This window comes from Atractosteus spatula, chromosome 5 (assembly GCF_055471065.1).
Source record: "Atractosteus spatula isolate fAtrSpa1 chromosome 5, fAtrSpa1.hap1, whole genome shotgun sequence".
In the NCBI taxonomy this organism is placed as follows: domain Eukaryota; kingdom Metazoa; phylum Chordata; class Actinopteri; order Semionotiformes; family Lepisosteidae; genus Atractosteus; species Atractosteus spatula.
Window position 1 is genome coordinate 8,430,518 of NC_142710.1, and position 12,532 is coordinate 8,443,049.

A 12,532-nucleotide genomic window follows, 5' to 3' on the forward strand; every position below is an offset into this window, starting at 1 on the left:
GTCTGTATTAACCCCTCTCTCTCAGTGCAGTGTTAATGTACTGGAGTGTCCAGTCAGTGTGTCTGTATTAACCCCTCTCTCTCAGTGCAGTGTTAATGTACTGGAGTGTCCAGTCAGTGTGTCTGTATTAACCCCTCTCTCTCTCAGTGCAGTGTTAATGTACTGTAGTGTCCAGTCAGTGTGTCTGTATTAACCCCTCTCTCTCTCTGCAGTGTTAATGTACTGGAGTGTCCAGTCAGGGTGTCTGTATTAACCCCTCTCTCTCTCTCAGTGCTGTGTTAATGTACTGGAGTGTCCAGTCAGTGTGTCTGTATTAACCCCCCTCTCTCTCAGTGCAGTGTTAATGTACTGGAGTTTCCAGTCAGTGTGTCTGTATTAACCCCTCTGTCTCTCAGTGCAGTGTTAATGTACTGGAGTGTCCAGTCAGTGTGTCTGTATTAACCCCTCTCTCTCTCAGTGCAGTGTTAATGTACTGCAGTGTCCAGTCAGTGTGTCTGTATTAACCCCCCTCTCTCTCAGTGCAGTGTTAATGTACTGGAGTTTCCAGTCAGTGTGTCTGTATTAACCCCTCTCTCTCTCAGTGCAGTGTTAATGTACTGTAGTGTCCAGTCAGTGTGTCTGTATTAACCCCTCTCTCTCTCTGCAGTGTTAATGTACTGGAGTGTCCAGTCAGTGTGTCTGTATTAACCCCTCTCTCTCTCTGCAGTGTTAATGTACTGGAGTGTCCAGTCAGGGTGTCTGTATTAACCCCTCTCTCTCTCTCAGTGCTGTGTTAATGTACTGGAGTGTCCAGTCAGTGTGTCTGTATTAACCCCCCTCTCTCTCAGTGCAGTGTTAATGTACTGGAGTTTCCAGTCAGTGTGTCTGTATTAACCCCTCTGTCTCTCAGTGCAGTGTTAATGTACTGGAGTGTCCAGTCAGTGTGTCTGTATTAACCCCTCTCTCTCTCAGTGCAGTGTTAATGTACTGTAGTGTCCAGTCAGTGTGTGTGTATTAACCACTCTCTCTCAGTGCAGTGTTAATGTACTGTAGTGTCCAGTCAGTGTGTCTGTATTAACCCCCCTCTCTCTCAGTGCAGTGTTAATGTACTGGAGTTTCCAGTCAGTGTGTCTGTATTAACCCCTCTGTCTCTCAGTGCAGTGTTAATGTACTGGAGTGTCCAGTCAGTGTGTCTGTATTAACCCCTCTCTCTCTCAGTGCAGTGTTAATGTACTGTAGTGTCCAGTCAGTGTGTGTGTATTAACCCCTCTCTCTCAGTGCAGTGTTAATGTACTGTAGTGTCCAGTCAGTGTGTCTGTATTAACCCCTCCCTCTCTCAGTGCAGTGTTAATGTACTGGAGTGTCCAGTCAGTGTGTCTGTATTAACCCCTCTCTCTCTCAGTGCAGTGTTAATGTACTGTAGTGTCCAGTCAGTGTGTGTGTATTAACCCCTCTCTCTCAGTGCAGTGTTAATGTACTGGAGTGTCCAGTCAGTGTGTCTGTATTAACCCCTCTCTCTCTCAGTGCAGTGTTAATGTACTGGAGTGTCCAGTCAGTGTGTCTGTACCAGACCTTGTAAACTTCCAGGGAGGAACAAACCACAATAAGACGTTCATCATCCTCGAAAATATCACGCCCGGATTCCAAGACGGCATGTATACGGATCAAAATAAAACTGTCAGCCACAGAGTTCTATAAAATCCTTTATTTTTACAAAAACAGCATAGAAAGAAGCAGTTCGCACGCCAGCGCCACGCGTCAGAAGGACAAGGAGAAAGCTCTGTAGCTGAAGTTGGTGAAGACATCGATCTGCCCACTGCTGCCCCCTACTGTCAGCACCTGGAAACACAGGAGGCAGAAACACCTTGAGTCCAGAGCTCCTTCCTGTGTCGGCTCGGACAGGAAACGCGCCCTGCAGGACCCATGAACAAGCGAGGAACACAGGTACCGACCCGGTGCTCGGAGGAGCGCGTGTTCAGACCCAGGGTGTACAGGCTCTGGGGGGTGCAGGGGATGTGGGCGCGGGGCTCCCCGTTGAGCTGGCAGTGAGACAGGAAGGCGCTGTCGCCCACTGACAGGATCTGCAGAGAGAGGGAGAGAGGGGGGAGGACGCAGGTCAGGCAGACACCCGAACAGAGCCTGCTGTACCGGGAACTCTCACACACTCTCACGCACTCACACACTCACACTCACACTCTTTCACACTTTCACTCTCTCTCACGCACACGCACGCACGCACGCACTCACACACGCACACTCTCACACTCTCACACTCGTCCACGAGGGGCGAAGGAAAGCATGTTCCCTGTGCTCCATGGACAGGAGGATGTTCCGGATGAGCTGTGTAATGTAGAGATCTGTACTGAGGTGCATTCGAGACGCAGAGTCCCAGAGCCTCTGTGGATCAGCACACTCTTCAACACCCGACTCTTCTTCAGACATCTCCTGGACACCCTCTCCCTCCCTCCATCTCCCTCCCTCTCCCAGCCTCCTCCCTCACCAGGTCCTGGTAGAAGGCTGCATCTCTCTGGCATCCAGACAGGGGGAAGACAGTGGTGGGAGTGATGGAGCGGAGGTGCCAGAGAGACAGAGAAGGGCCTCCCCCACACAGCTGTACAGAGAGAGAGGTTAATACAGACACATTGACTGGACACTCCAGTACATTAACACTGCACTGAGAGAGAGGGGTTAATACAGACACACTGACTGGACACTCCAGTACATTAACACTGCACTGAGAGAGAGGGGTTAATACAGACACCCTGACTGGACACTCCAGTACATTAACACTGCACTGAGAGAGAGAGGTTAATACAGACACACTGACTGGACACTACAGTACATTAACACTGCACTGAGAGAGAGAGGGGTTAATACAGACACACTGACTGGACACTCCAGTACATTAACACTGCACTGAGAGAGAGGGGTTAATACACACACACTGACTGGACACTCCAGTACATTAACACTGCACTGAGAGAGAGGGGTTAATACAGACACACTGACTGGACTCTACAGTACATCTGCTAGAAGGTGTTGGACATTTTCGCATTGGCATCCGTTCCTCCAACCAATCAAAGATCAATATTCCACCCACTCCCACATACCATCCAATTACAAGCAGCCTTTTCCCACCCCTCTTACAATCCAATCAAACTCCGTCTCTCCCCCTACATATGCTTACCATCCAATCAGAGTCTGTCGTCAGACAGCTGATCCACTTCCCATACTGCGGTCTGGCGCAGTCCTGTGTGGATGACATCATCAGAGCGGGACAGGCGTACACATACACCATTTAAACATGTGTGATGAAAACTAAGCACAATAACCTATCAAGCAGCTGCCACTGCCCTGGTCAGAGAAGAGAACCACGTGATCGGAACTCAGCCCGGCTGGACACTACGAGCCCGGGTACAGGCCCTGCCCTCGCCCTCTGCGCTGCCCCCAGCTCACCTCGTACTTGTAGACCTCGATGCAGTGCACACTGCTGCCCGACCGCGGGTCTGTCAAGACAGAACACAGGCACTGCGCTCAGGCAGGACGAATACCACCCCACAGTGCGCCAGTCTCACCCCTCACTGTGACAATACCACCCCACAGTGCGCCAGTCTCACCCCTCACTGTGACAATACCACCCCACAGTGCGCCAGTCTCACCCCACACTGTGACAATACCACCCCACAGTGCGCCAGTCTCACCCCTCACTGTGACAATACCACCCCACAGTGCGCCAGTCTCACCCCTCACTGTGACAATACCACCCCACACCGCGCCAGTCTCACCCCTCACTGTGACAATACCACCCCACAGTGCGCCAGTCTCACCCCTCACTGTGACAATACCACCCCACAGTGCGCCAGTCTCACCCCTTACTGTGACAATACCACCCCACACCGCGCCAGTCTCACCCCACACCGCGCCAGTCTCACCCCTCACTGTGACAATACCACCCCACAGTGCGCCAGTCTCACCCCTCACTGTGACAATACCACCCCACAGTGCGCCAGTCTCACCCCTCACTGTGACAATACCACCCCACAGTGCGCCAGTCTCACCCCACACTGTGACAATACCACCCCACACTGTGACAATACCACCCCACACTTCGCCAGTCTCACCCCTCACTGTGACAATACCACCCCACAGTGCGCCAGTCTCACCCCACACCGCGCCAGTCTCACCCCTCACTGTGACAATACCACCCCACACCGCGCCAGTCTCACCCCTCACTGTGACAATACCACCCCACACTGCGCCAGTCTCACCCCTCACCGTGACAATACCACCCCTCACTGTGACAATACCACCCCACACCGCGCCAGTCTCACCCCACACTGTGACAATACCACCCCACAGTGCGCCAGTCTCACCCCTCACTGTGACAATACCACCCCACACCGTGCCAGTCTCACCCCTCACTGTGACAATACCACCCCACACCGCGCCAGTCTCACCCCTCACTGTGACAATACCACCCCACAGTGCGCCAGTCTCACTCCTCACTGTGACAATACCACCCCACACCGCGCCAGTCTCACCCCACACTGTGACAATACCACCCCACACTGCGCCAGTCTCACCCCTCACTGTGACAATACCACCCCACACCGCGCCAGTCTCACCCCACACTGTGACAATACCACCCCACACTGTGACAATACCACCCCACACTGCGCCAGTCTCACCCCTCACTGTGACAATACCACCCCACACTGCGCCAGTCTCACCCCTCACTGTGACAATACCACCCCACACTGCGCCAGTCTCACCCCTCACTGTGACAATACCACCCCACAGTGCGCCAGTCTCACTCCTCACTGTGACAATACCACCCCACACTGCGCCAGTCTCACCCCTCACTGTGACAATACCACCCCACAGTGCGCCAGTCTCACTCCTCACTGTGACAATACCACCCCACACCGCGCCAGTCTCACCCCACACTGTGACAATACCACCCCACACTGTGACAATACTACCCCACACTGCGTCAGTCTCACCCCTCACTGTGACAATACCACCCCACACTGCGCCAGTCTCACTCCTCACTGTGACAATACCACCCCACAGTGCGCCAGTCTCACCCCTCACTGTGACAATACCACCCCACAGTGCGCCAGTCTCACCCCTCACTGTGACAATACCACCCCACACCGTGCCAGTCTCACCCCACACTGTGACAATACCACCCCACAGTGCGCCAGTCTCACTCCTCACTGTGACAATACCACCCCACACCGCGCCAGTCTCACCCCACACTGTGACAATCTCACCCCACACTGCGCCAGTCGCACCCCTCACTGTGACAATACCACCCCACACTGCGCCAGTCTCACCCCTCACTGTGACAATACCACCCCACAGTGCGCCAGTCTCACCCCACACTGTGACAATACCACCCCACACTGCGCCAGTCTCACCCCACACTGTGACAATCTCACCCCACACTGCGCCAGTCGCACCCCTCACTGTGACAATACCACCCCACACTGCGCCAGTCTCACTCCACACTGTGACAATACCACCCCACACTGCGCCAGTCTCACCCCTCACTGTGACAATACCACCCCACACTGTGACAATACCACCCCACACCACGCCAGTCTCACCCCTCACTGTGACAATACCACCCCACAGTGCGCCAGTCTCACCCCACACTGTGACAATACCACCCCACACTTCGCCAGTCTCACCCCTCACTGTGACAATACCACCCCACAGTGCGCCAGTCTCATCCCACACTGTGACAATACCACCCCACACCACGCCAGTCTCACCCCACACTGTGACAATACCACCCCACACCGCGCCAGTCTCACCCCTCACTGTGACAATACCACCCCACAGTGCGCCAGTCTCACCCCACACTGTGACAATACCACCCCACACCGCGCCAGTCTCACCCCACACTGTGACAATACCAGCCCACACTTCGCCAGTCTCACCCCTCACTGTGACAATACAACCCCACACTTCGCCAGTCTCACCCCTCACCGCGCCAGTCTTACCCCACACCCTGACTGAGCCGTCTTCACTGCCAGAAAGGACCTCTCCCTCCCTCTCTCTCAGACTGAGACAGTGGATGTAGTCAGTGTGACCCTGCATCGCCATCTGAAACACAGGTACACACACCTATCAGACACCTGTCTAACCTGTACACACAGACATCTCACCTGTCTGTCTAACCTGTACACACAGACATCTCACCTGTCTGTCTAACCTGCCCACACAGGCATCTCACCTGTCTGTCTAACCTGCCCACACAGACATCTCACCTGTCTGTCTAACCTGCTCACACAGGCATCTCACCTGTCTGTCTAACCTGTCCACACAGGCATCTCACCTGTCTGTCTAACCTGCTCACACAGGCATCTCACCTGTCTGTCTAACCTGCTCACACAGGTATCTCACCTGTCTGTCTAACCTGTCCACACAGGTATCTCACCTGTCTGTCTAACCTGTCCACACAGGTATCTCACCTGTCTGTCTTACCTGCTCACACAGGTATCTCACCTGTCTATCCTATCTGCCGGTACTCTCTCACCTTGAAGGCTCCTGACTCCAGATCCATGATGTGGATGTTGTTGTCACCCCCGCCGACCAACAGGGAGTTATCCTGCAAGACAGAGGCGGGGCTGATCGATGGCTCCACACGTCTCAAGCACAGCCTAGAGACGGCGTTCCTGATCATTCGGACAATTTGCTCACTCTAGGGTTAATGACCATCGCGTTGATCTCCGGGATCTCCAGGCTGCTCCTGGGAGAGGAAAGAGGGAGAGACCGGGATTAGGCAAAAACACCTCCACAGAATTACAAAATTCCCATTCCTGCCAGTATCTGAGCTGCTTCCAATCCCACTTGGGAAGGAAACTTATCCAAGCTGTCAACCCATGTCCCAGCCTGAGGAACAGACAGAGAACCTCTCAATAATAATAATAATACAGTGTGTGATCTGCTGAAACAGCCTGAGGAACAGACAGTGAGCCTGTCTCTCAATAATAATAATACAGTGTGTGATCTCCTGTCCCAGCCTGAGGAACAGACAGTGAGCCTGTCTCTCAATAATAATAATACAGTGTGTAATCTCCTGTCCCAGCCTGAGGAACAGACAGTGAGCCTGTCTCTCAATAATAATAATAATACAGTGTGTGATCTCCTGTCCCAGCCTGAGGAACAGACAGTGAGCCTGTCTCTCAATAATAATAATACAGTGTGTGATCTCCTGTCCCAGCCTGAGGAACAGGGAGCCTGTCTCTCAATAATAATAATAATACAGTGTGTGATCTCCTGTCCCAGCCTGAGGAACAGACAGAGAGCCTGTCTCTCAATAATAATAATAATACAGTGTGTGATCTCCTGTCCCAGCCTGAGGAACAGACAGAGAGCCCGTCTCTCAATAATAATAATACAGGCCGATACCCTGGCTTCTCTCAGGACACAGCTGGGTGAGACACCCCAGTCAGGACAGGAGGCTCTTCTTTACACAGAGGGGGGTGGGAGTGTGGAACAAGCAGCCCTGTTGTGGAAGCCGATACCCCGGCTTCTCTCAGGACACAGCTGGGTGAGACCCCCAAGTCAGGACAGGTGGCTCTTCTTTACACAGAGGGGACTCTCACATCAATTAAAGGTGCAGATGGCCCACGAGGAGAAACACAACAGAGAGACAGATGAGCACAGAACGAGAGAGAGCCTTACTTGTACTCCGGCCTGCGGGTCCACGCTGCCTTATTGCCCTGGGCGGACAAAGACAAGAGGGGAGACAGGTAAAAAAAACGGCTCCTTCTGTGGTCAGGGCCCCGGACCCAGAACGGGAGGGTTGTGGGCTCTAATTAAGATGTCCCCCCCCCCCGATCGCTGCCCCCTCACCTTGTTCACCAGCTCGCTCCAGTTCCAGGCGGAAATCTCTCCATTCCCGGCGCTCAGCAGCTGCGAGTCGGTGGAGAGCAGGCTGAACACGGGCCCCTCGTGAGCTGGAGGAGACGAGAGAGCCGAGCACCACGAGTCACCGTGCACCATGGACAATACACCAGTAATACATCACGACAATATATATATATATCAAGATAATTGATATCATCACACAGCACGGTACATATATCACGTAACTGCACTATATGTCATGATACAGCACCAATATGACAATATAACAACACCTAACATGTATATATCTCAATATTTTCCTTCACTGCACGGTCTGACATATCATCACAGAGCCGCTCAGTCTCACACAGAGACACAGAGACACAGAGACACAGAGACACACAGACACACAGACACACAGACACACAGACACACAGACACACAGACACACACTGGGACAGCCGTCTCCTCCTCACAACGAGACAGTCCTGTGATTCCTGGCGGATCAGGGCACATCCGTCACAGGCGACAGTCCCGATGTGTCAGGCTGGCGCAGGGCTTACCTTTAAAGGTGAGGATGGGCCTCTGGCTGGACTCCGTGGCCTCTGGGCTGAGAGCGGAGCAGAGACTAGGAGACACAGCGGGAGCAGGACAGGTTAGCGAGAGCGGAGCAGAGACTAGGAGACACAGCGGGAGCAGGACAGGTTAGCGAGAGCGGAGCAGAGACTAGGAGACACAGCGGGAGCAAGAGGGGTTAGCGAGAGGAGCAGAGACTAGGAGACACAGCGGGAGCGAGAGGGGTTAGCGAGAGGAGCAGAGACTAGGAGACACAGCGGGAGCAAGAGGGGTTAGTGAGAGGAGCAGAGACTAGGAGACACAGTGGGAGCGGAACAGGTTAGGGAGAGGCGCAGAGTCTAGGAGACAGTGGGAGCAAGTCAGGTTAGCGTGAGGCGCAGAGACTAGGAGACACAGCGGGAGCAAGAGGGGTTAGCGAGAGGAGCAGAGACTAGGAGACACAGCGGGAGCGAGAGGGGTTAGCGAGAGGAGCAGAGACCAGGAGACACAGTGGGAGCAGGACAGGTAGCGAAAGGCACAGAGAATAGGAGACAGTGGGAACGGGTCAGGTTAGCGAGAGAGGAACAGAGACTAGGAGACACAGTGGGAGCAGGTCAGGTTAGCGAGAGGCACAGCGACTAGGAGACACAGTGGGAGCAAGAGGGGTTTGTGAGAGGAGCAGAGACTAGGAGACACAGTGGGAGCAGGTCAGGTCAGTGAGAGGCGCAGAGACTAGGAGACACAATGGGAGCGAGAGGGCACCGCAGTTCCCTGTCTCACCTGAAGATGGCGATCTCGCCATAGTTGTTTCCAGCCGCGAGGAACCGGCTGCAAGGCGAGAAGCTCTGAGAGAAGACGGACATGTGCAGGAGCTGCAACACAACAACACAACCCTGGGTCACAGCACAGCACAATGACAGTGTAACACAACACAGCAACACAGCCCTGTGTCACAACACTGCTCAAAAACAGTGTGACACAACACAGCACAATGACAGTGTAACACAACACAGCAACACAGCCCTGTGTCACAACACTGCTCAAAAACACACTGTGACACAACACAGCACAATGACAGTGTAACACAACACAGCAACACAGCCCTGTGTCACAACACTGCTCAAAAACACACTGTGACACAACACAGCAACACACACCTGTGTCACAACACTGCTCAAAAACACAGTGTGACGCAACACAACAACACAACAACACAACCCTGTGTCACAGCACCATTACAATGTTACTCGGAAAATCAACACAACCCTGTATCACAACACAGCTGAAAGACACAGTGTGATGCAATGCAACCCTGTATCACAACACAGCTGAAAGACACTGTGTGATGCAACACAACAACACAACCCTGTATCACAACACAGCTGAAAGACACGGTGTGATGCAACACAACAACACAACCCTGTGTCACAGCACAGCACAATGACAGTGTAACTCAACACACCCACACAACCCTGTGTCACAACAATGCACAATGACACAGTGTAACACCAAAACATCACACAATATAATAAAGATAAGAATAATCTGCTTTGGGGCCCAGCAAGAGAAGGCCTGCAGACTGTGGGAACAGACAGTGAGCCCGTCTCTCAATAACAGACGGGCTTGAGGACAGGAGACCAGAGCTAGAAGAGCGAATGGTCTGGTTGTGAGGTGGGGAGCAGGAAGATAAGTCGGACAGCTACTGAGGTGCCAAGCCATGCAGAGCCTCATAGGGGAGCATGGGGATTTTGAGATGGACACGAAACCTGACAGGAAGCCAGTGCAGGGACTCCAGGACAGGAGTAATGGGATCACTTGCACTAGACCTGGACAGGATCCGGCCTGCCGAATTCTGGACAGACTGGAGTTTGTTCAGTGTGGGTTTAGATACCCCAGCAAGTAAGGCGTTGCAGTGATCAATTTGAAAGAAAATTAAAAAAAAGTTCTGGCCAAGTTTTCAGCAACAGTTATCAGGAACATAGGACCGTAGCCTGGCAATACTTAGTGGAAGAATGAGATTTTTTTACAATATGTTGCACGCGTGGGTCAAACGCCAAGCCTGGATCAAATATCACCACCACGTTCTCCGGTTTAGACTGAAATTCCAGTGCACAAATTCAAGGGCCGTCCGCAGTTAGGGTCACTGCACTGGCTGCACAGTACACTGTTGATGGGAGGTGCAGAGACGCATGACTACAGTCCTGTCACTGTTTCAATTAAGAAAATCCAGGATGTTATGTCAGAGATGCAATTAGACAGTACAGAGACAGTCACTTCAGTGCCAGGTTTATCATGGATACAGATTTATGCATCATCGGCGTACCAGTGATCGTTTACACCGTGTGATCTCAATAGCTGACCAAGTGGGAACAGGTAAATGCTGAAGAGGAGGGGACCCAGTATCGAGCCCTGAGGAACACCAGACTTCACAAACCCAAATTCAAGACTGAAACCAGCAAAAGAGGTAGTGTAATAGGGCAGTTTCACTTCAGCAGTAAAAGTCAGTAAGAGCCCAGGCTGGAGTGAAGACCAGGAGACACAGTGTTTCTCCTGGATCAGGACTGAGATCGTCTGTGATAAAGTCAGTAAGAGCCCAAGCTGGAGTGAAGACCAGGAGACACGGTGTGCCTCCTGGATCAGGAGTGAAATAAAGTCAGGAAGAGCACAGGAGTGCTCTGGTCTGACTATGAACGTTGTGGACCACAGTAAGAAAAGAGGAAAGAGAAGGGCGCTACACCGTGGACACGTTCAGTGTGGAGCTGCCACGCTGTGGGTTATAAAACACGACCTTATGCTCTCGACCCTTGAAGTCGACCACCATCCATCAACGGGGCTGTGTGTTGGTGTTTTGGGGAGAAGGTGATGAATTATGTCTGGAGACACGGGTGGAAAACAGAAACTCGGATAAAAACACGGCACCTCCCCCGGCTGCTGTCGCGCAGTTACTTCAGAACACAAAGGCTCACACAGTAACCCCTGTTTGTGTAAAAGCCCCAGTGACCGGATTACATACTGGAAATGTTTTTTTCTAGAACTGAAATCGTCCTGTGCTACATCCCCCGGGGCTTTTACACAAAGACACCCCCGACACACACGCAACGTGAGAGCGCGCTTCATACACACAGAGACACGAAAAGCACGGGCCATCACCTCGACCGGTCCCATGTTTCCTCTTGGTTTAGACGCGGCGTCCGATTTGGCGAGAAAAGTGAAACTTGCACACAAGCCAGACTCGTCAGCCCCGGGTCTGCACAGCCCAACACTCTCCCTCTCGGAAAGGGACACGGGCGGCGCAGGGCAGTGACGTCGCAGGACCCCCCGCGATACGGCATGACGGGAATCGTAGTTTCGACTTCGAAAAGCGACCGCTGTTCCCTCTCCACTAACCGAAACAAAAAAACACGTACGCATGCACAGGATAAGAAACTACTCGCCTTGGAGCTGCTAGAGATTGGCAAAACCCTTGTTTCGGTTGGCGCAGTCACATTTTTGGAACAGAGAGGATATAGGTGCATGGATTCATTTTGTCTATATAACGATATAGATGTGATCTGGTGATATATCTTTATCTGACATTTTCTATGATACAGGATATCCGAGATTCTTAATGCTGAGGTGATAAATCTGTAATGATCAATTAACACAAAAATGTTTTTGGTTATTGTCTGTGTCAATTTCAATACTTTTTTTACACAAAGGGGGGTGGGAGACTGGAAAGAGCTACCCAGTTATATTGTTGAAGCCAATATCCTGGCTTCTCTCGAGAAATAGTTCAGATCCTGGGATTAATAAACTACAAAATGTCCTCCTCTCTCTATCTCTTTAGTTGCTGTTGTTTTTAAAAACATACATCCATTTACATAACTGATTCGTATGCTCTGTAGAGATACATACTGTACAAACCCATTTGTGCTTCTGAACCACTGGATCTAAACCACTGGACCAGCTGTCCTTCCACTGTAACAAGACTGGACCTGAACCACCGGACCAGCTGTCCTCCTGGTGTAACAAGACTGGACCTGAACCACCGGGACCAGCTGTCCTCCTGGTGTAACAAGACTGGACCTGAACCACTGGACGAGCTGTCCTCCTGGTGTAACAAGACTGGACCTGAACCATTGGACGAGCTGTCATC

The 12,532-nt window shown here is 52.2% G+C and overlaps 1 protein-coding gene across 1 annotated transcript; it reads right to left on the reverse strand.

Moving 5' to 3' along the window:
- Positions 1–1,669: 1,669 nt before the first annotated feature.
- On the reverse strand, positions 1,670–11,691 carry thoc6 (THO complex 6). The gene is made up of 13 exons (XM_088917630.1): positions 11,548–11,691; positions 9,178–9,269; positions 8,406–8,470; positions 7,849–7,952; positions 7,678–7,715; positions 6,691–6,739; positions 6,527–6,598; positions 5,991–6,093; positions 3,436–3,485; positions 3,167–3,229; positions 2,480–2,590; positions 1,932–2,060; positions 1,670–1,818 (listed from the first exon to the last, which is right to left on the reverse strand). Exons 1-13 carry the CDS (start codon positions 11,560–11,562, stop codon positions 1,738–1,740), a joined length of 972 nt encoding a protein of 323 aa, XP_088773756.1. The 5' UTR covers positions 11,563–11,691; the 3' UTR covers positions 1,670–1,737.
- Between the last annotated feature and the right edge of the window lie 841 nt (positions 11,692–12,532).

Bases quoted from the DNA above. Each gene is read 5' to 3' on its own strand.
- thoc6 (XM_088917630.1), bottom strand. The intron at 6,740-7,677 runs GTAAGGCTCTCT...TTCCTCTCCCAG, and splicing joins ACCCGCAGGCCGGAGTACAA to GAGCAGCCTGGAGATCCCGG. The intron at 3,230-3,435 runs GTGAGCTGGGGG...TCATCCACACAG, and splicing joins TCGAGGTCTACAAGTACGAG to GACTGCGCCAGACCGCAGTA.